We start from the raw sequence: 27919 nt of genomic DNA, 5'->3' as shown, positions 1-27919 counted from the left end.
CCAGGTTGTGCTTTAAGTAGGGTAGTGCAAAAACCTGCTCTTGTAAGGAGGTGTAGAAAATAACTAAAAGTCAGCTTAGTAAGAAGTGTATTTTATTTTTATTTATAGCATGAACTAAGAAAATAATTAAGCAAAATATACATGTAGCATATGCCCTTGATTGTACCTGTTAAATGGATGGGAGGATTTATAATATTACTTACCCAGTAATGACTTTTTGTTGTTCTGGGACAGTCACTTCTCTATAATGGATTTAAATTTTGATAAGCTTTGTTAATTTCACATACTGTTCTTTATTAACAGTTTAACCCCAGCATTTTTGTAGTTCACAGTCACTAAGTTCACCCTAACATCAACCTAAGATGATGACACAGGCTTTTTTCATTATCATCCTATATAAATGTTACTGGATCTAGTTAATTGAAAATACTTTTGAATGCAAGGTATGATGCCAGAATAAAATCAACATCTGGAAGGGAGATTAAAAGTGTTCACCAATAAATTTTAAACTAATTTCCTTTTTTCAAAAGTTTGTTGTTCCTACAAATGAATTTGAAACTGATTGAAAATGTTAATCTGTATGTGATACATGAAATAATTAGTCTTTATTAAGTCTACTGTTAGTGTGTTGCCTTTTTCTTGTAAAGTTAGGTGCTGCATTATGTATTTCAAAAGTATTCACACTTCAGGTTTTTCTCAGATTATTTTAACAATTGAGTTTACAAAACTATAATTCTTCACAAAACAATCCAATGGATAAAACCCCAAATTTGTTTCAGAAAAATCTCTCTCACTGATAAATTGATATAATAATGTTTATAAAAAAACAGGAAGGTTAAATTACAGCCTCCAGTCTTTAAACAAGTGGAGATGCTTGATTATAATTTGCTGTAGTTCAATTCTTGTTATTATCTAGTGTAATATTTCTTTTGTATTAATATTGGTGACAGGGAATAATGATTTACCAAACATTCTTAAGCAGAAAAATTCATAAGATCATATTTTATCCTCCAGTTATGCTGATTGCATTATTGTCATACTCAAGAAAACAAACACAACTTTACTAAAATGAAGATTATGAATTGTGCTACACCCTAAGGCATGTCAGAGATTCCTGTAGTACTTTCAGAGGTTTTGTTTTTGGTTTGGTTTGAAGTTGTTTTATTTCCTGAATGAGTTTGGACACTCCTCTTGATGGACTTTGTTTTTTGCATAGTGACCAGAAGTTTGATAAAGTCCCTTGACAGATTGCTAAAAATTATCAGCAGTTTCTGTTCAGATTCTTGGAAATCCCTTCCTCTGAACTGCAGCAGCTAGAAGCCGTTTGGTCTCTACTTTGGAGCCTTTGTAATTATGTTTGTTCTATAAAGCTTCCTATACCAGGTTCATGACTTTACTTTCTTAGTTTCTTCTGTAAGGGAGCAAGCAGTGAGACTAAAATTTTTGACTTATGTTTGCTGAGTCTCTCCTTCGAAGGGGAGTATGTTAGTCTGAAAACAAACTAGTGGGAGACTCTTAAGTCAGAACTATAATAGGAAAATTAAAATAAAGTCAGAAAACACTGGCTTAAATTGTCAGAGTCAAGATACAACCTGACACCCTTTTGGTCCAGGTGGTGGTAGCAGTCAGATTAAATGGTGGCTGCAGTCCTGTTGAAGTGATAGATGTGGTTCTGTTGAAGCAGTGATCCTGTAGAAGGATCTGGTCTTCCTCTGAAGGCCCAGTGGTGGTTCTGTAGCTCTTATGTTCTGGGAATCCAGTAGGTAAGGCGGCCTGTGATGTTCCAAAACCTCAGATTATGTCCAGGTAGGAATCCTTGGTTCCTTCCCCTGGGTGGTGCTTCTCACAATGGGATGATGTATTTTTGAGTCATGCGGTGAGACTTGATGGCTCATTAGCAGAAGATATCCCCTGGAGGGAGTTATCAGGGATGAGTCATGGAAGATATAAGAACACTGCCCCACCTGCTTTTAACAGCTTATGAAAATGGTGATAATATACATACTTTTGGTTACATCTTACATTGTAACCTAAGACATTATCCACCCCAATCATTACCCTCTTTAAACTCAACTTATATATCTATACACAATAAAACTTTACACACAGCTCTCGCTTAATATTAGGTCTCCTTGTGATACACAGCAGGTTTCCCCATCTTTCTGTATTACCCACCAAGTGTAACCAGGTCCTTGAACAAAAACAATCCCGTGGATGGGTTTGCCTTTGCCTGAGGTGAGACTAATCTAAATAGTCATTTTTAAAATACTTCTTATATGTACCACAGGGACTTTATTTCCATCCACTGTGTGCAATGGTTCAGACTGAGCAGGACCAGCTGGATTGATGGAGCCTCGTTTGTTGACTATCCAGGTGGCTCTTGCTAAATTCACTTCCCAATTTTTGAAGGTCCCCCTGCCAAGTGCCTTTAGGGTGGTTTTTAGTAGTCCGTTGCACCATTCAACTTTCCCAGCAGCTGGTGCGTGATAAGGGATATGATATATCCATTCAATACTATGTTCTCTGGCCCAGGTGTTTACAAGGTTGTTCTTGAAATCGGTCTCATTGTCCAACTTGATTCTCTCAGGGGTGCCATGTCTCTACCAGGCTTATTTTTCCAGACCCAAGATGTTGTTCTGGGCAGTAGTGTGAGGCACAGGGTGGGTCTCCAACCATCCTGTGGTGGCTTCCACTATGGTCAGCACATAGCACTTGCATTGGCATGTCTGGGGAAGGGTGATGTAGTCAATTTGCCATGCTTCTCCATACCTACACTTTGACTATTGCCCACCGTACCACAGAGGCTTCTCCCGCTTGGCCTGTTTGACTGCAGCACATGTCTCACAGCTGTGGATGACCTGTGAGATACTGTCAATAGTTAAGTCCACCCATCAGTCACGAGCCCATGGGTATGTTGCATCTCTCCCCTGATGACCAGAGGCATTGTGGGCCCAATGAGCTAGAAATAATTCTCTCTTGTGCTACCAGTCCAGATGCACCTGTGATATCTTCATCTTGGCAGCTTGATCCACTTGCTCATTGTTACAATGCTCTTCATTAGTTTGACTCTTGGGTAAATGTGCATCTATGTGTCAAACCTTCACAGTCGATCTCTCTACCCAGGCGGCGATGTCCTGCCAAATCTCAGCAGCCCAGATGGGTTTCCCGCTGCGTTGCCTGTTGGCCTTTCTCCAATGATCCAGCCATCCCCACAGAGCATTAGCTACCATCCACGAGTCGGTGTAGAGATAGAGCCTCAGCCACTTCTCATTCAGTGATATCCAAAGCCAGCTGGATGGTTTTAAGCTCTGCAACCTGACTCGATCCACCTTGTCCCTCAGTAGCTTGTGCAACTTGTCATGTGGGGCTCCATACTGCAGCCTTCCATTTCCAGTTTGTCCCTACAATTCGGCAAGAACCATCAGTGAAGAGGGCATATCATCTCACTCTCCGGTAGCTCATTATATGGTGGGGCTTCCTTGGCACGTGTCACTTGTTCCTCCTCTTCAGAAGATAATTCAAAAGTCTCACCTTTGGGCCAGTTTGTTATCATTTCCAGAATCACAAGGCGATTAAGATGTCCTATCCAGGCTTGCCACATGATCAGTGCAATCCACTTGCTTTATGTGGTGTTGGTGGCAGGAACCTTTCCTTTGAACATCTGACCCAGCACTGGTAGTCGGGGTGCCAGAAGCAGCTGCGCTTTGGTGACAATTACTTTTGAGGCAACTCAAACCCCTTCATAAGCTGCAAGAATCTCTTTCTGGGTTGGGGTATAGCTGGCCTCAGATCCTTTGTATCACCAACTCCAGAACCTAGGCAATCATCCTCGAGTCTCTCCAGGTCCCTTCTGTCAGAGGCTCCTGGAAGGACCATTCTCCCCAGCCGCAGTGTAGAGCACATTCTTCACATCCTGCCCCATTCTGACTGGCCCAAGGGCTACTTCATGGGCAATCTCCTGCTTAATTTGTTTGAATGCTTGTTGTTGTTCAGGGCCCCACTGGAAATCAGTTCTCTTTCGTGTCATTGTCTCGGTTTAGAGACAAATTCTAGGAGAATGCTCTAAAATGAATGTTTTTCTCTAAAGAAAGAGGGCTTCAATAACTCCCATTTCTTCTGCCAGTGAGAGAAATGGATACCAGGGGATGAAAGTGAAAAAAAAAGGGAAAACTGTTTATTAACAAAGCAAGATACCCACAAAGCACAGGAAAAAAAGAAAATTGAACCTTACACTCCACCCCCAACTTGCTGCGTGGCTGAGACACAAAGATGGCACTGCCCATCTTTGTCTCTGTGAGGGGAGGAGAACAGAGTTGACGCAGCAGCTGGGAACCTGTTGGATTTCTGGCGTGGGTCTTCTTGCAGTCAGTGAAGTTGGTGGAGTTGAATGTCCCTTCTTTCGCTGGCTCAGTCTTTCTGGGATTTAGATCAGCCAGAGTGGCCCCGCAGGTTCCCTGGGTTGGAAAAACAAAAAAAACCAAAAAAAAACAAAACAAAACAAAAAACCTGCCAAAAAGACTTGCTGGTGAAAAGCTTCCAGGCCAGGGGAAGGAAAACAAAAAAAAAACAAAAAAAACCCAAAAACCCGGAAGCTTCCCCCACCACCTGGGTCCATCTTAAAGCTACAGCAGTTGTTTTCTGGGTGTAAGGCAGACAGAGAATAAAGCGTCATCATAAAATCACCCCAAGACAGTCACAAGTTAAAGGGGGTTTATAGTCGTGCTGTACTCCGAGATATGTATCCTCCAAAAGCTCATGGCTCCTAGAAAAGTCTGAGTTTTTTTCTTGTTGGTAGGGGGGACACAGTGGTGATTTTTTTTTTATTACCTCTGTTAGGATCTGGCATTGTTCATCTTGCCACATGACTCCTAGAAACTGAATTTCTTGAGCAGGTCCCTTAACCTTACTTTGCTTAATGGCAAAACCAGCTTTCAGCAGAATCTGGATAATCTTCTCTCCTTTCTTGAAGACTTCCCCTGCTGTGCTCCCCCACACAATGATGTCATCAATATGCTGTAGATGTTCGGGAGCCTTGTCCTTTTCCAGTGCAGCCTGGATCATTTCATGGCAGATGGTGGGACTGTGCTTCCACCCCTGGGGCAGTCGGTTCCAGGTGTACTGAACACTCCTCCAGCTGAAGGCAAACTGAGGCTTGCACTCTGCTGCCAAAGGAATGGGGGAAAATGCATTGGCAATATCAATGGTCGCATACCACTTGGCTGCCTTGGACTCCAGCTCATACTGAAGTTCCAGCATGTCTGTCACAGCAGCACTTAATGGTGGTGTGACTTCATTCAGATCACAGTAATCTACCATCAGTCTCCATTCTCTATTGGACTTACACCCTGGCCATGTAGGGCTGTTAAAGGGTGAATGAGCCTTGCTGACCACCCCTTGGATCTCCAGTTCATGAATCATCTTATGGATGGGAATCACAGAGTCTCTGTCAGTGCAGTATTGCCGACAGTGCACTGTTGCTGTGGTGATCGGTACTTGTTGTTCCACTTTCAGCACTCCCACAGCAGAGATTATCTGAGAGACCAGGCAGGATATTCAGTTGTCTGATTTCTTCTGTCTCTAGAGCAGCTATCTCAAAAGCCCAACAATTTCCTTTTGGGTCTTTGAAATACCCACTCCAGAGAGAGTCTATGCTGGGGATGCATGGGGCCTCTGGGCCAGTCACGATGGGGTGTTTCTGCCACTTGTTCCCAGTTAAACTCACTTCAGCTTCCAGTACTGTCAGCTGCTGGGATCCTCCTGTCACCCAGAAATAGAAATGGATCCTGCTCCCACATACCTTGATTGTATTGGGGTACATTGAGCGCCAGTGTCAACCAAAGCCCTATATCTTTGTGGGTCAGACATGACAGGTCATCAGATCCACACAGTCCAAAAGATCTGATTGTCCCTTTCCTCTACCTGGCTAGAGGCAGAGCCCCTCTAATCCTGGTCATGGTACATGTTGCTCTCCTCCTGTAAATATTTTCCTGAGGTCCCTTCAAGAGACTAGGTAATATTAGTGTTCCTATACCGTCTGGAGTTCTCTCCATGCAAGACTGGAGCAGTATTGACGCTAGGTGAGTTTCTTGTGATAGATGTTTCTCTTTTCAATTTATGTACTCAGGCTACTAAAGAGGAGGTGGGTTGTCAGCAATGGAGAGAGACGGGGAAGACTGATTCAGTGATCAGAATCCAATTTTATTGTGGGATACAAATGCTTATGTACTATTTCAGGGAGACTAGTAGTGTGTACTACAATGATTGGGCTAAAATCACATACACAAACTTATGCATATAACAACACCTCTGGCTTGCAGAGTTTAATGGGATTTTCTTTTTCTAGTAAACCCATTCAATTTAATCTTCTTGCAATCTGGGTCTAATTTTCAAACTTCCGTTTGCTTTTGCCAAGGCATCCTGTTATCAAACCTCTTATGTTAACCAGGTCCAAAGTTCATCATCTGTCTTGTGTCCCCCAACATTCCAACAGTGGATTTTCTATCCCACTTCCTCATGTCTTCTCCATGCTCCTGAAGGAAAAAACAGAGGTTACCTTGTGGAGTGTATCCTCTCTCCTTGGCTGGGGGACATCTGCTCCTAATGGTAGAGACTCTTGTTGATTCTGATGAGATGTGGTAAATTCCTTCCTTATGTTTGTTTCTCAGTTTCTGATGGCCCTCTTCAATCAAGCTCCAAACTTGCTCAGCCAGCTTTGTTTCCATGGACGAGACATGGGTGCATAACAGGCAGTAACAGTGTCCTCATAAATTCTCTGTTTGTTGACCAACGCGCCCACCTTGTCCTCCCCTTCATTCCAGCATCGCTAGGTAACAAGACTATATCTCTGGTCCAAGCTGCACGAATCTCAACTACATTTGTGATGTGCACTGGTCACCATCTAGGCTCTTGGGGAATCTCTCATCTTCTGAAAAAAATATCTCCAGCACAGCCAATTCCCTTAGGCATTGGATACCTTGTTCCATTGTGTTCAGTTTTCTTTGGTGCACCTGGAGGTCTTCTTTACAAAGGTATATGTCCCTTACACTTGCTAGCAGTTGCTGCCAGAGGCTGAGAGTGGCTTGGGTTCTACAAATTCCCTGGTCAATGACCACGTCTCAGGACAGGGATCCCAGTTGCCTGGCCTAACTTCCATCCAGAATGGTGTCATTACCTGCAGTGTCTCACATGTGGAGCAGCCAGGTCAGGATGGACTCGTTTGCCAGGCAGATGAACTCCTTCCACAGGTCACCCAGCTCACCCAGGGATAGAGAGCAAGTGATGATTTCCAGCTCTGTATCCTCTGTTGGGTGCAAAGGTCCAGTTGCTTCTTCATCAGTCACTATGCGGACTGATTTACTCTTCGATTTCTTTTTCTGAATGGGGACAACTGCTACCGGCTTGGGCTGTCCTTCTGGTTTAGTGATGGTTCACATAGACATGGTGCTTATTGCTTTGCTTCTTTTCTCCTCCTCTTCCTGAACATGTACCGTACCAAGCACTGTCCTGACACCAAGCATGGTGTGCACAGTGCAGGCCATAAAGAGAAGACAAAGCAAAACTAACACCAAGATTATGCCATCCTTGATATCCAGAAGGAACTCAATATTTTCAAAGAGTGCTGTGTCTGGCCTGAAAGGCTGGAAGAAACCATTCTCTACTCTTCCCCCTTGGGGATCGGTGTGATTGTTGAGGAGGCCCCAGACATAGCAGTCCAGACTAGGACAGGCAAACAAAATTGAGTATATATTCTGAATGATGTTCATTGCCTTGAAGGTTATCATGCAATAGACATAATAAACCAATAAAGCAATTTTCTTGCCATTCCCTGGTCTCAAATGGAGCGTCATGGCTGGCAAATAGTACCCCATGTGTGGGAAAATATAGAGAGCAAGGTACAATACCCATGTAAACATGTTGAGCATCATGGTGATAAGGTTTCTGTTAATACAAAATTGTAATTCTGACTTCTCTCTGGACCGCCACACATTGGGCGCCAAAATATATGTTAGTTTGAAAACAAACCAGTGGGAGACTCTAAGTCAGAACTATAATTTATAGGAAAATTAAGATAAAAGCAGAAAACACTGGCTTAAACTGTCAGAGTCAGGATACAACCTGACACCCTTTTGGTCTGGGTGGTGGTAGCAGTCAGATTAAATGGTGGCTGCAGTCCTGTTGAAGTGATAGATATGGTTCTGTTGAAGCAGTGATCCTGTAGAAGGGTCTGGTCTTCCTCTGAAGGTCCAGTGGTGGTTCTGTAGCTCTTGTGTTCTGGGAATCCAGTAGGTAAGGCGGCCTGTGATGTTCCAAAACCTCAGATTATATCCAGGTAGGAATCCTTGGTTTCTTCCCCTGGGTGGAAGATGATCTGAGAGCTGGAGAGCCAAGGGGTGGTCAGCAAAACCCACTCACCCTTCAACAGTCCCATTTGGCCTGTGCGTAAATCTGAAGGAGAATAGAAATTGACTGTGGACTATCGTGCATTGAATGAAGTGACTCCACTACTGAGTGCTGCTGTGCCAGACATGTTGGAGCTCCAGCACGGGCTGGAGTCCAAGGCAGTGAAGTGGTATGCCACTACTGACATTGCCAAAGCATTTTTCTCCATTCCTCTGGCAGCAGAGTGCAAGCCCCAGTAAACATAGATTTGTTATTTAGGCATATGGTTATGTGCTATTTGTTGAAAATTCCTAGTCTTGACTGTTAGCTTAAATAAGATAAGCTCATAACTGGCCTCTGGATGACTTGTCTTTGATGTTCAAAAATTGAAGGTTTGACAATAAGTAATAGCTACTTAGGACTGGTATATTTGGGATAAATTTATTCACTCCTGATTTAAATAATGTAAATAAGTGGTATTTTAAATGAGTCGAGGCATATCCCAATAATCTCTGAAGAGTGTTACAGCTTTAAAATATTACACTCTAAGTTGTTATTCAAAAATTTTTTACTGGAGTCATCAAAATGGTTCACACAGAATGCAACTTTAGAGGACCAACCTTTGTGGTTCTGAAGAGGAGTACATTCACATTTATCCATCTTGGATATGAAGTCTCTAACTGAATTTCTTACAAGGTGTAAATGGGGAAGTGGTAATTTATATGTTGTGTCTTCAAGATAAATCAGAAATCTCTGGATTTTAAAGTTTACCAAGCGATATTAATAGAACAGTGTTACCATTCTGCTAAAACAAAGCTCAGCAACCATGCATGTGGTTCTTATTTAGGCTTGTTATCTTTTCACAAGTATTTACACAAGACCCATTTCCATCTGCTAGGACATGCAGTTCTAGAGATTTTTAGGCTATCATCCTATTATACTAATTTGTTGAAAAAGTTTAATCTGAAACTTAAGACAATCATCGTGTTTGCAAGAAAGCAGTAACATCAAAGACTTCAGCACTAGTGGTGTTCTGGCTGCTGCTTTGGAAAGATTTCAGATTAAATGGAAGAATGCAGATACTTCTTTAATACAGCTCCCCTCATCCAGCTACTGTCCCTAATACTTGCTCAGCTTCCAAGTATATCCATTTTCAGCATGAATATGCTGCAAATCACAATTGACTTGCAGTTTCATCAGAAATATATTCAAAGGTATCTGTGGTTATTCCAGTGCAATGTGTTTTTTGCACAGAGGTTCTGCAGTAATTAATTTCTAAATCTGAAAGTACTCATTGTTTTGACATGCAGATATTTCCAAAGATGAAGGCCACAACCTGTCTCCAGGAATACTGTTCATAACAGGACAGGTGAGACACAACTGCTTGGAAATCCATTTCAAACTTGTGGTTCCTGTAATATTTTCTTTCTTGCACCACAGTGACCCATTTAATTTGACAGAACATCTCTGCTATTTTTTAGAATTAGATAGTTTATCATCTTGCTCTGAGTACCAAGGTACTGCCTTTTGGTGAGCATGTTGCAATGTAAAGAGAATGTCCATGCAAATTTGCCAAGATAAACCAATGCACACATAGGAGAACAACTGGGATCAGACTGTACTCTGAACAGTCATAAATTAGTTCAAGTAATTGAATAAAATGTAGATACATTTTTGATGTATCTGTGTTCTTGGGAGACAGGGAAAGGGAAGGAGTGAATAATATTTTTAAAAAGAAAAGAATCTGAGAACAACAAACTTGGATACCTGATCTATAATATAGTCAGAAAGCTCTTCTGTGGCTTACTACATATCCCTTCTATTACAAAAATTGCTGTAAAGAGTGAAGCAAAAAGATCCTGATCACACTTAATTGGTCTCAAGAGCATGAGAGCCTACCTGTTCAAAACTGTGGCAAGCTCTGAACCTCGGTCTGCAGGATTTGAAAGAAAAATGTTAGTCTGATATTTTTGCAAACTCCTAGATCCTGATAATAAATTCTGTCATCTACGGAATGAAGCTTGGATACTGACGTCTTGAAGATTATGAACAATATTTGAATGGATATTGTAAAGTTCCTAAGTTCATCTGTTCATTAAGACCCTATGGGGTCTTGGGACTCATGCCTTAACAAGACAGATTTATGCAAACTTGCATATACTTGATTGTAAAAGAGAAGACTTGTAAACATCTGTTTTCAGAGGTTAATTACTCTCCTCACTTCTCTGATACTCTATTGATTATTCTCATATAGTTCAAAGTGAGTTCAGAATTTGTTAAAGGCCAATGGTGTTGTTCACCCTTCATATTTCTGCAGCTATGACGGCAAACAAAAAAGTATTTGTGCCCATTCAGTGGAGTTTTTTCCATTATGCTCAGTGAAGATAGTGGTGCTATGTACTCATCCTACCTTTAATGTACTAGTTCAACCTGATATTTTCATAGAATATCCTGAGCTGGAAGGGACCCAAAAGAATCATCAAGTCCAACTACTGGCCCTGCACAGGACACCCTAGCAATCCCACTCATTTCCTGAGAGCGTTGTCTAAATGCTTCTTGAGCTCTGGCAGCCTTGGGGCTGTGACCACTTCCCTAGGGAGCCTGTTCAGTGCCTGACCACTCTCTGTGTGAAGAACCTTTTCCTGATATCCAACCTAAACCTCCCCATACACAGTTCCAGCTGTTCCCTTGGGTCCTGTCATTGGTCACCAGAGAGAAGAGCTCAGCATCTGCATCTCTGCTGCCCCTTGGGAGGAAGCTGCAGACCCTGGTGAGGTTTTCCCTCGATCTCTTCTTCTTCAGGCTGAACGAGCCAAATGACCTCAGATGTTCCTCATATGGCTTCCCCTCAGGCCCTTCACCATCCTTGTGCCCTCCTTTGGACACTTTCCAATAGTGTAATGTCTTCCTTATACTGTGGTGCCCAAAACTGCCCCCAGTAGTCAAGGTGAGGCCACACCAGTGCAGAGCAGGGCGGGACAATCCCCTCCCTCGACTGGCTCGTGGTGCTGTGCCTGATGTACTCAAGGACATGGTTGGCCCTCCTGGCTGCCAGGGCACTGCTGATTCATGTTCAACTGGCCATCAACCAGGACCCTCAGGTCCGTTCCTGCAGCTGCTCTCCAGGCCTCTCATTCCTCAGTCTGTCCGTACATCTGGGGTTGTCCCATCCCAGGTGCAGAATCTAGCGCTTGCCCTTGTTGAACTTCATATGGTTGATGATTGCCCAGCCCCTTCATTTGTCTGGGTCTCTCTGCAGGGCCCCTCTGCCTTCAAGGGAGTCAATAAGGCCTCCTAGTTTTGTATTGTCTGCAAACTTGCTTCTTTTTATATACTTGGGTCAGCTTTTTTGTCCTAGGTCCAGAACTCTCATAGAGTTCAAGAGAGAAAATTGATCATACTTGAATTGTTTTGGTTGTTTAATCTTAGAGCCCTCAGCATGAAGACTCTGAAAGGTGAGTTGTTGATCTAACTACACCAGTTTAAGGCATCAGATCTCCTTACCATTTGTCTTGCTTCTATAGTAGGGGTAGCAGAAGAAAACCTTTGCTTGGTTCTTAGCTGGCTTGTTCAGTCTGGTTAGGTTAATGCAAACCGTCTTCACTAGTGCTGTAATCTGATGCACTAGACAATGAAACACACTTGTAGAAATGTGAATGTGTGTTCTCTTCTGCTACAGGTGATAACCTCAGTTAAAGGGACAGGGATAACTGGTAACAGTAATGTCTTAAAATCTAGATCCACCATCAGAGCTTTACAGGACTTTTTCAGTGTGACTGACATTTCTGTACTAAAATGAAAAGCTGACTGACTTTTTCATAAGAACACAAGTTTCTCAATTTGTGTTTCAAAATTTCAACAGTTTTAATTGAGAAATAAGATAGTGATATGTGTGTGTATGTATGTATGTATATTAATATATGTGTGTTTCAAAAAAAATCAAATTTGAAATCTCTCCGTTTGGAAGCTTCTACTTCACAGTTATTCCTAAGACCTGCTATGAAGTTCAGTGAGGTCAAAGCCCTCTTGGTCACAGGGAGAAAAATATTTTTTGTCATTGGATGAAGGTTTCAAAAAACTCCCACATTTGTTTTAATAAGTAGTGTAAGGAAGTTAATCTATATAAGCTCTCATATGAATCCAACAGTTTTTGTTGTTGTTGGACAGAAAAAGGAAAAACCGCCATGCTAAAAAGCTGCACTTTTAATTAATCAAATTTAGTTTGGTTCACATGTCTATCATAAAGTTGGCAAGTGCTCCTACTTTGAAAAGCTCCTTATTTGCAGTTGACCAGTTTCTGTGTGGAGTTTATTGTACTTGTCTTTATTGTCTTTCAGACATTAAATGTTATACATAATTTTGGAGTTTTAGGAAGTTAGATTTGAGAATTAAAATGACAGGAAAAAACCACAAAACTGTTCACATCACTGGAGTTGACTATATTACTACTTGTTACTGTGTTCTAATGATAATTTTGGAGATGATCTTTAAAAATTTTAATTCTTCTGAATCAGAATCTTCTGCAAGTATAGAGAAAATTAGAAGTCATAGTTATGATTCTGGTTTACAATTTGAGAGGTTGGGGGTATTTTTGTTAAGAGTTTAATTCCTACTTCCTTGATTGCATCCTCCTTACTTTTCCCCTGCTCCCAAAAGGAGAGCTGGCTCATTGCATCTGGTGAAAAGGCACTATAAATCTAAGCACAAAATAAGTTATTTTTCTTATATTCTATTTGTGGTCTAGACATTTTGATAGAATTTTCAACCTGTGTTTGGTCATTACTTAGACTTAAAATTATATTCTCTGATTACAGAGAAAATATTTTATTGACAAACTACAATATGAGAATATAAGCCTTAGTACAGGTAGGGCTTTTGAGTTTCATGGTAGAAATTAATTTAAGTTTTGAGTATCATGTTGGTAATATAAATAGGTTGTATTTTAAATGAATAGATATTTTCATGTGCTTCTCATTTCTATGAATTCTACTAAATTACAGGAGAGGGTACTTGGCTCACTTTCTATTTTTCTGTATTCTACTTTTAATGATTTTTTAATGTAAACTGAAAGGATTATTGTAGAGTCAAGTTCTTGACACTATATAAAATTATTGCTTAATTTTTTGTTTCATCCATTAAAAGCATTATGGTTGCAAGGGCAAAATACTGAAACTTTTAAGTGTGTAGTGGCCCCTCCACTTATTCATATGTGCTATGGTATAGACTCCAACTCTTGGTATATTCCTTGTTTCAAAGAGAAACATGGAGTGTTGGACTTATTTTCATAATTTTTGTTCATTGTTCATGTGTTCCCTGGCTACAATATATGCAAAGCTCAACTGAATCGAGTAGGGAGAAGCTCTGTCTCCTAATCATTGCAGATCCTTGCATAGTTTGTGTGTAATGAACCAGGCATAATCTGCAAAGGAGAGTCTTTTATAGTAGCACTCCTCAAGACTTGCTTCAACTGTTAATGATATTTTTTTGGCCATTATTGCATCTTCTTTATTAGATGGTTCTCTTGGGAATTGTATGGGAACTGATTTCATATGTTTTGAAGATGTTTTTTAATGATTAATTGGCACATGTGGTAGATTGATAACGAACACATTAAAAAGTATTAGAGAAGTTCTATTCTTGCTTTTAAATTCAATGGGTTTTGTTGTTTGTGTGCACATACATGTGGAGGAGGATTAATTGGTGGGGGTGGAGGGGGAATGGACATTTTTGCTTGGACATTTGCCTCTTTCTAATATATAGCATCTGTGATTTTTCTCTTTTAATTTGTAGATAAGCCTCTGAAGAAGCGAAAACAAGAAAATAAACCACAGGAGGTTGGAGGTGCTACTGGAGGAAATAGAGCAGCTTCTCAGGAGACAGGTTCTGCAGGAAATGGGGCAAGGCCAGCGCTGATGGTTAGTATTGATCTGCAGCAAGCAGGAAGAGCAGATTCTCAGGCAACAGTAACTCAAGATTTGGACATCATCAAAAAACCTGAAGAAATTAAGCAGTATAATGATGTGTTTGTGTGTGTTCCCCAAGAAGACACTGTTGGAGTTCTTAAATTTAAACCTGAAAACCATCCTGAGATTTTTAGGAAAATGTCAGACTTTGGGGGTCAAAAGACAGATATCCAGCAAAATGAAAACAGACAAATGGAATTTCAGCAAAATGTGAGCAGGCAGTTGGAAAGTAAACAGAATGAGAAGAAACAGGTAGAAGCTAAACATGAAAGCAAGCATGAAAGCAGACAAATGGATGTGAAACTAAATGAGAACAGACAAACAGAATCAAAACAAAACCAGAGCAGGCAAATGGAGATGAAACAAAATGAGGGAAAACAAAACAATGGCAAACAGGAAATAAGGCAGAGGCCTGAAACACCGAAACAGAAGAATGAAGGCAGGCCTGAAATGCCAAAACATAGACATGATAACAGAAGGGACTCAAGTAAACCATTATCAGATAAGAAAATAGAAATATCTAGGCATAAAATAGATGTGAAATCTGATCCTTCAAGGATAAAATCTGAAAGTAGACCCGATCCAACAAAACTGAGGCCTGATGGGCGCTCAGTTTCTGATACACCAAGGCGTGACCATGATAGCCTCAAACAAAGATCAGAGGACAGGGAGGAGTCAGAGAGATACAGAGGAGATCCATCCAAGATCAGAAGACCTGAAAATTCGAGATCCTCAAACAAAAATGAACATGATTCTAAACATGGTATTAAATCTGATAGTTCAAAACCTGAGAAATTTGCAAGGAAACATAGACATGAGTCTGGTGAATCAAGGGAAAGGTTTTCTTCTGGGGATCAGAAATCAAGACCTGACAGCCCTCGCATTAAACAAGAAGGTAGAGGAGATTCTAATAAATCAAGACCTGATAAACCTGGCTTTAAATCACAAAACAGCAAGGATGAACAAAGGACAGATGGTAACAAGAGTAAAGTAAATAGTAATAAAGCACATGCTGACAGTAAAGCAGAGTTTCCCAGTTATTTGTTGGGGGCAAGATCTGGTGCATTGAAACATTTTGTCATTCCAAAAATCAAGCGTGATAAAGATGTCAATGTCACTCAGGAATCAAGGAAAACTGAATTTAAAGGTGAACAGGACAAAGTAGAGAAGATTGGGCTAGTTGAAGATCTAAATAAAGGAGCTAAGCCTATAGTTGTCCTTCAAAAACTTTCACTGGATGATGTGCAGAAATTTATTAAGGATAGAGAAGATAAATCAAGGGGCTCTTGTTTTAAACCTAGCAAGAACAAGTCATCCAAATCTAATAAAGGTAAGTTGTCTTTTTTAATGTTAATTGCATTATATCTTGTATACGCCCATTCTTTTCGATTTGCTACTCCTATGGTTAGAAATTAAACACAAATGTTTGGTAGGTTATACTCTTGCTTATTTGGTGATTTTGGGAAACAAAGTGAAATTTGTCTATGGGATTGTGGTTATTGGAAATCTTGTTACAGTATAACTTAAATGATTTGTTTGTTCCAATGCAAGTTCCTAATGTGGGAACACGTAAATAGTCTTAAAATGTATTTCAGTTACATGAGTTTAATCTGGTAATTTATCTAGTTAAATATAACTATGATGTGAATTATTAGGTGTGTCTGTGTAAGGGAATGGTACTACTCTAACTAAATTGTTGTAGCCGAAGTGTGGTGAAATACTATGTATACAAGCTCTAAGATTCCTTTATGTTTTTATTTGGAAATGAAATGTGGTTTTTCTAAGGGATATTTTTACATTATGAGATAAGAAGGCAGTTACAAAGCCCCATCTTCCTCTAATACTATAAATACAGCTCTATTGGGAAGCCTCCATACTTTAGGCTGTGTGACAATAAGATTATTAAAAAGTTCTATTTTTAGGAGAATTCAGATAGTGTTGTCTCTTATGGCCCAGTGTATGCAGAACGACGAAAGAAATGTAAACAGTAGACTGGCATTATCAAATTAGTCATATAAACAGGAAGTTATTCATAACAGATCGTAGGTTTGATATTTAATTGTCTCTTCTGCAGATTTAACACTTTTTTATTCTTGGTGCTATAATTTTAGTTTCTTTGGTTTCAGACTGAAGTAGATAATTTCACATTGTGAAATCAGTGTTACTAACTGGTCAGGGTTCTTTTTTATTGTTTAGCATTTAGAGCATTTAGATTTCTTATGTAGTTATGTTTATAGAGCTGTCATGTCTCAAAAATAGGCAGATAAAGTGTCAGAGGAGAGGATTTTAACTGTATACAGGATTATTTATGAATGCAGTTCTGGGTATATCATTGCTCATTAATTTGAGAATAAAATGTTTTCGTACAACATTTATCTGATAAGAACTGATTTAGAAATCTTTGTGAATGTATAGCTAAGTTTATGTGCATGTGTATTGAGTTTATATCTGTATGATGAATTTATTTTGCTATATCTGGTCTCTACTAACTTGATTGTATTGACCCTTAAAGACTTAACAATTCACCATGAATACTGCTTATTTGTAAAATGTTAGCCTTCTTGTTAAATATTTTCTCTTTATCCTGGAATAATGAACATTTCCACTATCCCTTTTTGATATTCAGAACAGGCAAAGTTTCCAGTTCTAACAATAATGGGTATCTAGAGTCAGACAGAAAAATGTGACATCCTTGCTGTCAGCTTAGTATAAAGATTTCAGATGAAACTTTTATGTTCATTATAAGGCATATGGAGAACTTTCTGATGGAGTTCAGCTCCTAAGGATAGACTTTAAAATCACACAATTCTATGTGCAGAAAGCTGGTAAATTTAGAGCCCTCAGAGCTATATGCAGTTTATGTATCCTTTCTAAAATGTTTCTGAAGTAGGCTTTTTTGTAGTCTGTATTGTATGTGGTTATTTATATAGTATATTTTAGTAATGCGTAAAGGTTTTATTGACTCTAATCCAGTTGGCATGACTCTTCTAGCAGTGTCACACATGAGCAATGCATTCATTTTAAATTCAGGTTTATAGCTTTTCTGCAGTGTTTTTGTGTATTTTGTGTTTTATGAAGTCATATATTTCTTACATATTTTGAAATAACTTGGGACATTGTTTCCAGGGGAAAAAAAAAGTTTGAATCTGATATCAGTCTCTTTGCTATTGTATCTAGAATAAGATTCTTACAATTATACTAGAAATAAGTTTCATGGAAAGGATAACTATGTGTCTCTTACAAATCAAGTTTTGAGTGTTCATCCATGCAAATTTTGGAGAAAGTGTCTGAACTTCAGATTTTTCATGTGCATTTTTAGTTTAACATTTTTTTGCCCAACTTCCTGGTAGCCTACTTTCTAGGATATAATTAAGCGAATTCCAGTGTTCATAATTCATAAATATATCTCTTAATAAGCCAAGGTCTATTTGTCAGTAACTGACATAGAAAATATTCATGTATTTTCCACAATGTCCTCACTCCAATTGAGAGAAATAGCACCCACTTTTACTCCATGCCATTTTTACTTATAACTGTTTTACTACACTAGAAGATGTAATTTTCATAAACGTTCTTTATTTAGTTCATCATATATTTCTTAATAGGTTTTAGCAAATCTTTTCTAGGATTGCCTTTTTGCATCATTATTCCATTTCTTCTTGCATCCCTCCTATTCCATGTAGCTTAGTATATTTTACTTTATCTTTCCTTCTTTCACCTCCATGTATTTCTTGTCCTTTGTTTCTCCTTTCTCATCCTTCCCCAAGAAAACGTGTTCTCCTGGCTTTGTCACATGCAACATCATTGCTGTGATTTATCTGAAATCCAGTTTAAGATTAGTTCAGGTAGTTAAAAAAACATTTAGATAGTTATTCTGTCTTAAGGGACTAATGCCCATTGATTATAAAACTCAGTAAAATCAACTTATTTTAAGCTAGAATTAATGCTACATATACTGAAAGTCTATATAACTTCTTACATTTTTTCAGTACACTTTAAATTTTAAAATCATCCTGTTTTTGTGCACATGGATAAGCCTTGCATTCTACTGTAAAAAAAACCAAGTAGCATTTTAAGCAAATTTTATAGACAGGTTTCAAAGTTTGTTAGGCTATTATATGACTCGGAAAACTGTAGTATGTGATTCTTAAGATTGAACTATCCCAACAGTCCCTTTTGGCATTTGCAAAAAAGAAGCAACATTGTTTTACTCTCTCCTGATCTTTGAACATTTTTCTCAAAGATGCACTCTAGCTCAGAGGAAATTTATAGAAGTTTTTTTACAGTACTTTTTTAAAGGGGTCTTATGCTGAATTTTTATGGCCTGTTTTTTGCAGGTCAGAATGAATTGAAGCACTTTTTTTTGCTTCCGGTTTTAACATCTGTGAATGCCTTTTATCCTGGTTTTAATGTAAATGTATGTTGTTGAGGAATGCATTAAACTTCTCCCTTCAAGTTTATGCCTGCAATGAAGAGGTCATGTTTGCTATGCTTTCATTTCAGAGCTTTAACAAATACCTTGTCTGCTGCTTATAGCTATACTGATCAACTATCTTGAGATTAAACATGTTACTGGTTTTACAGTTCATAAGATCATTTAGGTTATAAAAGGCCTCTAAGATCATCAAGTTCAACCATTAACCCATCACTGCCAGGTCCACCACTAAACAATGTCCTCAAGATCCACATCTACATGTCTTTTAAATGCCTCCAGGAATGGTGACTCTACCACTGCCCTGGGGAGACTTTTCCAGGGCTTGACAACACTTTCTGTGAAGAAATTTTTGCAAATATCCAATCTAAATCTTCGCTAGACCAACTTGAGGCCATTTCCTCTTGTCCTATTGCTTGTTCCCTGGGAGAAGAGCCTGACCCCCACCTGGCTCCACCCTCCTTTCAGGGAGTTGTAGAGAGTAAGAAGGTCCCCCCTGAGCATCCTGTTCTCCAGGCTAAACACCCCCAGCTCCCTCAGCCACTTCTTGTGCTCCAGACCCAGCTCCATTGCCCTTCTCTGGACTTGCTCCAGCACCACAATGTCTTTCTTGCAGTGAGGGGCCCAGAACTGGACACAGCATTTGAGGTGTGGCCTCACCAGTGCTGAGTACAGAGGGACAATCACTGCCCTGGTCCTGCTGCTCACACCATTTCTGATCCAAGCCAGGATGCCATTGGCCTTCTTGCCTACCTAGGCACACACTTGTAGTAAACCCCATAGATTTAGCAAAGGCTCCATGGAGGATTTAACAATAGGAATGCTGACACAGCAGCAAAGAAGCTTCCTGACTCCATGGACATCCGCCCTATAACCTATCCTGATAACCATGTAAGGCAATATCTTGTTAACCCTACTATTGGTCACTTATGGTCCCTCTAACCCTTTGTCACTGGTCAAGTTTGGATATTTACCAAGGCTATAAAAGTAGCATACTGTACCCTACTAGCTTAGAAGAAGAAGAGCTGAGACCCTTTGCAGACCCCCAAATAAAGCCTTCTCCGTGGAACAGCTTATGCCTTCTCCTTCTCCTCTCTCCGTCTGCTGAAGCCTCAAGCCAAGGGCAAACTTACCTAGCAGCAAGCTGAAATCTTAAGAGCTGGCTAATCACTATAAGAGCTGATATACATCAAGCTTGCTAGGTGTTTGACCCGCGGCCTGTGGGCCTGAGCTAGCTTGGCTGCGGGCACCCGGTCCCTCCTCGGGGACTGAGATCCTGAGCCCCAAGGCTCTGCTCTATGATAAGGCCTGATAAGAGGCGTTATTACACACTGGCTCATGTTCAGCTGCTGTTGCTCAGCACCCCCAGGTCCTTTTCCTGTGGGCAGCTTTCCAGCCACTATTTCCCAAGCCTGTAGTGTTTCAGGGGGTTGTGTGACTCAAATGTGGGACCTGGCACTTGGCTTTGTTGAACCTCATACAATTGGCCTTGTCCCATTGCTCCAGCCTGTCCAGATCCCTCTGCAGAGCCTTCCTGCCGTCCAGCAGATCAACACTCCACCCCAACTTGGTGCCCTCTGTAAACTTGCTGAGGTTGCACTTGATCCCCTTGTCCAGGTCATCAATGAAGATATTAAAAAGGGCTGGCCCCCATACTGAGCTTTGGGGAACTCCACTGGTGACTGGCTGGCAACTGGATGTAGCTCCATTCTCCACCACTCTCTGGGTCTGACCATCCTGACAGTTCCTAGCCCAGTGAAGAGAGCACCTGTCCAACCCATGGGCTGCCAGCTTTTCCAGGAAAATGCTGTGGGAGACAGCATCAAGGCTTTACTAAAGTCTGGGTAGACACATCCACAGAGAATGAGAGAAAAATTTAAGTGTGGTAAGGAGATGTCTGAGTTGGCTTATAAGATATTTAAAGTATTAGCTTTCTAAAAGAAGCACTACATATGTAATTGCATATTTTAGTTCTAGGACAAATGAGTGTGTTTTTAAGAATTGTGCAGAAACACCTTTTGAGTCTTCAAATATTACCTGAAAAGGCTTCATTATTTAAAAAAAATGTTTTAATTTCACTGCAGAATATAATGCTGAATGCTACTTGTTCTTTATGTAGATTGTTATTCTAGGATTGAATTATCATTACAGTGCAGAACTTTAAACACAGGTTTTCATTGATCACTACAAGTCTCTGTGCTCTCTGCTGCTATAATCTGAAATATGAGTGAAGATTTGCCATTTCTTCAAAGGTCCTCTTCATATTTTTACAAGTGGAGGTAAAAAATTTACTGCTGCTTAATCATCTTTATGTCACAGGGTTGAAACAATGCTTTTAGATATTTCTGTGCTCTATGCTTGTGTGTTTGGGGCTTTTTTGTAATTCCAGATTACTTTTTCAGAGCCTATAATAACTATAATTTGTAGTCAGTGGCAGGCTGTAGCAGTGCAAAGTTCCATGGCATTTGTGTAATGTGATGGTCCATCTTTGAGTTCTAGTACTGCTGAAAAGTCTCACTTATGAAGCAGAGTAAGCAGTTAGGCTTCATCTTTTAGGTAGGAGTGACTAGAAAGGCTCAGTGAGCAAACTTCTGATGCTTCTCACAGTCCTCTGGACAGCACAGCTGAGCTACTCACCAATACTTTTTGGTGCAGCTGAAAACTAGACAAAAAATGAGTGTAAATAAATTTTAAACATTTGCTTAAATCCTTCATGTATAGGACTTCTACAAAGACAAAACTGTCAAAACTTTGAGAAAAATATATTATGAATATTAACTCATCAAGAAAACTTGAGTTCAACTCAAATTTATGTCCAAAATAACTATCTCTTGATGCTGAAAGAGGCATACTGTTGTACTTACTGAAATCAGTGGGGCAAGCAGCTGTGCTGCTAGGAAATAACTGGAATAAACCCATATTTCCTGGAACTCAGATTGCTTAATACAGATTGTCCTTTTCTAAAGATAACCATTGGGAATGTCCGAATTCCACAAATCTGAAATTTGGAATCACTCTTAGAGTTCCTGGTAGCAACTGAATTTGCATTTGGGAGGGCTAGAGGAATAACTCACTGGGCATCTTGCATGTGTATATACCACCACGTGGATCAAGCATGTTAAAACTTTCTCTGAAGTCCTCTAGTAAATTATGCCACATTTCAGAGGATATATTTAGTGGTTTACAGCTGAAGTCTTTAAAGCTTCCCTTAAACTCTAAATTTAACTGAATTTGTAGAATAAACATCACTTTCATGAGAATTATACCATTTTCCTGATTTTCCTCTTTTCTGAGGAATTGGTGACTACCTCTTTTCAACTTAACTAGTCTAGAAGAGAAGCTGGCTGTTCCTTGTGACATTAGAACTATTTAAAGATATGTTGGATTTTCAAAGGATCCATTTAATGTACTCTGTGTTCACTTAGCATTATTCTTTTTTTCTCCTTTCTAGAATGAAAAATATTCGAGGTGTAAATATATATATATGTGTGTGTAAATAACATCAGTTAAATCCAATAGTCTGGGAAGATCTTGGTTTTCTAGCATGGATTGTTCCCACTTGCAGGGATTTTTTAAAGTATGGTGCATCTCTTCTATTCCAAAAAGTGTGCTGGGATGTGTGAGCATTGTACATACTCTCTGGGGCCTTTGGCTTTGATGTCACTTTTTCAGAAGTAGATGTTGGATAAATGTCCTGGGTTGATAAGGAAGTGAGTTTTTCTGGAAGTTGTAGTCAAACCAGTGGTCAGATTTGAATATTGGCACCTGGTGTGGCCACTGGGGACATGGATACGCCTCTGAGACCACAGGGGTTAAAAGCAGAGAACGCCCAGGGGAACTCTCTTGGTTATGGTCAGTGAAAGAGGTCAGACCTTCCCTGCCCAGCTGCGGGCTGGGTGGGGGAGGGGAAGCCATGTGGCCTGGTCTGAGGTAGGCCGGAGCCCCTGCAGGATGGAGGGGTGGAGAAACACTGAGAGGCATCGGGCAGGCACCCCCAGGAGAGAGAGAGGGGGGGAGAGAGTCTGTGCCTGTGCTTGTGCCGCCTTGAAATTTGATACCATGTGCTGGCAGCACCTGCCGAGAAGGAGAGAAGGAGAAGGGGGGGGGGGGGGGGGGGGTGCAGCGAGAAGGTGCCCGGCAGCCGTGGGAGTTCTGGGCAAGCAGAGCCCGAGATTTTAACCCCTTTCTTGGACAATGAAATCTTTGCGGAACATTAACCCTCCTAGAAGAGAGACAGACATGAAATAGAAGGAAATGAGCAAGTGTGGTAAAGGTCTGAGCAAGTGAAGGATGTCAGAAGAAGATGGGAAAGAATCTTAGGTGAGAGGAGATGGTGGAGTCACCTTTGGCTGGACTTTTTCTTGTATAGCCATAGACTGAACCAGTTTTTCCTGTAACACAGAGACTGCATTTTGGGGGAGTCAATGGCTTGAGCCAAGAGAGTGACCTGCTGTGGTGACTGTCACTGCAGGAGAGAAGTGAGCAGAGAAAGATGAGAAGGGTATGGTGGTGCCCTCTGGCTTCGGGGAAGATCTCTGTTCTCGAGACCCCTCAGCCCCAGGGGAAGTGAAAATGGGGGGAACCTTTGTCCCAAAAGTGAGAAATTGTTGTTTTTCTTGGTACTTGGCAAAGCATCCTTAAAAGAGAACCCTATAAGCAGTTTTGGTCCATGAACAGTGGTGAGAGCACTGTACATGGAAGGAGAATGTCAAGATGGCAGATTTTCTCCAGGCGGTGCCATGTGTGAGGTGGAAAGAGGTTTCAACTGTGTTTCTTGGGGAAGACTATGGTACAAGAGAGGCTCCTCCCTCCCTTGATGAACTGAGAATTGATTATCTGAGAGGTGGTGATGAACTGAAGATTGATTATCTCAGGGATGGTAACTTGATTGAGAATCTAAGGTTTTGTCTCACTGTGCTGCTGAGTTGGAAATTGGGTGGGGGGAGGAGGAATGTTTTGGAAGGTTTTCAATTTTAATTGTGTGTTCCTTTTATTATAGTTGTAGGTTAATAAAGTTTTTTTCTTTATTTCTAAGCTTGAACCTGCTCTGCTCTGTTTCTGGTGGCATCTCACAGCACTCATTTGAGAAAATTATATTTTCATGGGTGCACTAGCATTGCACCAGCATCAAACCATGACAATAAGCTACTATTGGTAGATGTTTGATAAACTGATATCGGGTAGCCAGAAGGAATTCAGCAGTTGCACACTGGAGTCTTTTCTTGTGTTGATCTGTTACCAATACAGTAGGAGACATTTTCAGCACACTGCTTTGCCTGGAAGTTGCTTGAATTATTTCCTATTTTTGTATTTGTCACTAAGGTAAATATTTTGATTCTTGCTCTCACAGTTCTTAAGTCTTCTCTTGATACTAAGAGTGAAATTTACTTCCTGCACATCTACTTCTTAGCAGCTTGACCAAACTTGACCAAATATAATAATTTTATTGTTCTTTGGTTCATCTGAAATATTTTGTTTTGTTTGCAGATTTAGGAGTGCGTTGTTTAACTAGTTCACTTTTGAAAAATTATTTTGGTACATGTAAGTGATAGAAATTTATTGCCTAATTTGTCAGAGCAATTTATTGAAAGTCTGAAACTGCCTTTGGTTCATGCGTATGGATGATTGATCAGGTTCCTCTTATTTTTGGGAAAAGCTGAAGCTATTTTGCATAATTTAGTTTTGCAACAATGCGCTGCAATATGTAAAAATGTGGGCCAGCAATTTGTTTGATATTACAATATGAAGTGTTGACTTGTTCATGTGCATAACTAAGTATCTAAATATGGATGTTATTTCTTGGCATATGTGCCGGGATATGTGATCAAAATTTTTTGTTTGAATTTTCTTCTAGACAAAGGGTAAATTTGGCAAAATACAAATAAGGGAAACCCTCACATTTGCTTCTGGTGAATGAACTTTTCTGTTGCTCGATATTTTCAACCATTTTAAGTGGCTGTTTCTGTGTAGAAAAATTTGAACTATTTACTTTAAACTATTTACTTGAAATCTGCAATTTATTTTTGCTTCATGGTAATATTACCAATGAACAGAAAAGAAAAAGATAAGACCTTTTTTGTTCTTCAAATTACCAAATTGTTGTTTGCATCAAATAAATGTTACTTAAATATGCTTATTGTTTAATTATCTTTTGAGTATTTCCTGTAGTATTTTATATTAAAAGCTAAAATATCAGCAATTTTTTCTTCTTGTTGTTAATGTAATTAAGTTACTTTGAAGAAGTAAAACAAGAGTACCTTCATGTGATATTTTCAGTGATAAAGTATGAGAATCTTTCCATGATAGAGCAAAGTAAAAGCAGATGATGTGCCTATAGTCACAAAACAGATATAAATAATGAAATTTGTTTTGCTTGTTCTCTGCAGAGATCTTGGTTGTATTATATGGATTATATAGGAGTTTGATGAGAAGAAAAATTAAGGTTTGATTTGACTATATTTAATGAAGATCTTTTTTCTTGGGTGAGGCCCCATGGCTCAGTTTTTAAATTAATCAGAATACACAGTTGGGAAAATGCATGTCATACATTTCAGATTACAAGCACTAATAGCAGATTCATAAAAGTGAGGTTCTTTGTGCAGCACTGCATTTATTTAAATTGTTGATCTTGCTCCATTTTATTCTGAGTACTGCTATATTGAAATAGTAGGAGTCTCCTCGAGCCAGGTCTCATAGCTCTTGGAGATCTATTTCACACCCAAGATAGCTCAGCTACCTTAGAAGGCATAAAATCAGCAGGATGGCTTCTGTGGCAGTGTTGGAAACAAAAAGGTTTTAATAAAAGGCAAAATAGCAAACTCTTTACAGAGAAAAACTGATCGAGGTGGAAGAGGCCCTCCTGCCCCTGGTAAAGCACCTCACAAAAGCGATTAGTTTCTTTGTTCTCTTCTTTTTCTAGTGAATTGCTTAGGCAGGACTTTTTGGCTCCTGTCCAATTAGCTATCCTTAAGTTTGAGGTGAAGTCCCCCAAGTCCTATGAGATGCCTTTTTACCTAATTGAGGAGAGAAACTTCTGAGCTTATTTCCTTTTTGAGGGGACAAAGGATAGTTTTGTGACTCCCTCAACAGGGGGCACATTACTATACTATATTTTTTGTGAAGTATCTTGCAAAACTACTCTAGCTTTCTTTTATCAATTTTTATAAATATGAGAAGCCAAGGAATAGCAATAAAGAATAAAATAACTTGTGGCTATAGTTGCTGCAGAAATCAGCTTGAGGAAATCATTCATATCACTGTAAAGTGAGTTCTCATGTTTCCTGGCATCTTTGGAGAATATGTATTGGGTATATTCCTTGATCTTTGGATCCTTCAGGGTGCTCTTTGGAAATCTCTTCCCACTGTCAAAATTTTCTAAGTGTACTTTGTGCAATTGAAAAATCCTTTTTGAATCTGTTCTGCTTAGCCATGGGTAATGATGACATCTACTACATCATAGAATTATTCCATTTCTGTGTCCAGATTCTTCTCTGACCCACCAACCTGACTGTGTCCCATTTCTTAAAGTCAGAGCTAATGACTGGAATATAACCAGAGAGCTTGAACCTCTCCTTTTGCTTATCTCGAGGCTTAGAGCTTTCCCTTGGTGTCAGTATTGGGGTAGATGAGGAAAAATTATTTTGAAAGATGTGTTCAAGCAGGTTCTATGAAATCATACAGGACATACTTCCAAACAGTACTTCTCTCCCTCCTGCCAGGGGATGCTCCTGCTGTACTTTCCACACCTTCCACAAACCTTAAGGCAGAGAGTGGGAAAGAGAAAAGTCAATGCATGACTACTCAGATTATTTTCATCAGTATTCATCTTGATGGTGTGTTTTAGCTGATGATATGGTATTGAGATAAAAGTGTAACTTTTGTCTTATGAGCAGATGTACTTTCCTCATGCCTTAAATTCCTTTTTGATAAAAGGATAGTGTTTTCTCTGTTTCCCCTTCTGTTCTTAAAACTCTCCAGGGCATATAATTATTTGGAGTAGTGTGATGCTGGTCAGCAGGGGACTCTGATCACCACGGACTGAGATGTAAAGACGTAATGGAGCATTTTAAGGAAGAGCACAATGGAAATGATGAAATTAAATTTTCACACTAAGGGATAGCTGAAAATTTTCAGCTTTAACTTGTAAGCTATTCATCAATCACAGGTAGTCATGTGGCCCTTTGCACTGTACTGCCTGCATGCTATACTGTAACAGTACTGAACTAGTTTTAAAGAGTGTTTATTTTCCAAACATCTATATAAAGCAGGGAAGTACATTTATCCCCTCTTTTTGCTTTTAGTTCTTAATATAAAATAGAACCTTATCTGCACAAGTGGTTGTAATAGAATAAATCTGTGAATCTGTGCTGTTGTAGTTACAATGATATGGCTATCCAAGAACAAGAAGGTGGCACTCTTGTTATATAGTAATGTCGCAGAATGAGGCCTTTGCCGGGGTCGTGCCATTTGTCGGTGAGGGGAGACTCAGACACTCCATATGAGTGATAAGCAAGTTCCAGTTTATTGAAGAGAGCATCAGACACTTATACAGCGAGTAATAAGCTTATGAATATTCTGTAAGCTAAGCAATCTATTGGTTAAACTATACCATAAACGCTTCCTCATTCCTTAGGGGTTACATCTCTCTTTTCTCATGTCTCTTTTACTGTTTGTTATCATACTACAGCTAGGCCTCAAGGACATGCTATCAACACAGGTGCAGGACTTAGAATTAGCCACAGCTTTGTACTTTTCCAGTCTCTAGCAGCTAAATTCCCAACATCTCCCCTGTCTTTATTTTTAAAAAAAAAAGTTCTATGGGCTAAGTGTGTCACACTCTTTGCAACACAAGAATAGGCAATTCTAACAACTAAACTGTTTTGCGGAGAAAAGAAGAAACCTCACAACTTGTAAAAGTTGTAAAGCCCGGTATGCTTTTATTACGACGCGAGCCGAACGCAAGCCTCCCCAAAAGGGCATGCGTACCCCTGAAGATTTCAGACCTCCTTTTATCCCCCTTCCAAATGCATATGCATACAGTTTCACAATAAGTTCATACATATTCATCTTGCATGACACTTAGCACCAGTTCTTCTTTATCAAAGGAATTTCTAGGTCGGGGCAAATTGACCTCCTGGTTTTTTCT

At 39.8% G+C, this 27919-nt stretch overlaps 1 protein-coding gene across 6 annotated transcripts in view; it reads left to right on the top strand.

The window, feature by feature from the left end:
- The window catches only part of LOC135460415 (nipped-B-like protein), a 169560-nt gene that overhangs the window by 75501 nt on the left and 66140 nt on the right, over positions 1–27919 (top strand). For all 6 annotated transcript variants that reach the window (XM_064737228.1, XM_064737225.1, XM_064737227.1 and 3 more), the window contains one exon: positions 14170–15672. In XM_064737228.1, the coding sequence (XP_064593298.1) occupies positions 14170–15672 (1503 nt within the window). The remainder of the gene's footprint in view (positions 1–14169; positions 15673–27919) is intronic.

The sequence above is a fragment of the Zonotrichia leucophrys genome, unplaced genomic scaffold, assembly GCF_028769735.1.
Source record: "Zonotrichia leucophrys gambelii isolate GWCS_2022_RI unplaced genomic scaffold, RI_Zleu_2.0 Scaffold_40_478709, whole genome shotgun sequence".
Lineage (NCBI taxonomy): Eukaryota > Metazoa > Chordata > Aves > Passeriformes > Passerellidae > Zonotrichia > Zonotrichia leucophrys.
The sequence above is the reverse complement of the archived record's forward strand: the minus strand, read 5'-3'. Positions and strand labels throughout refer to the sequence as shown.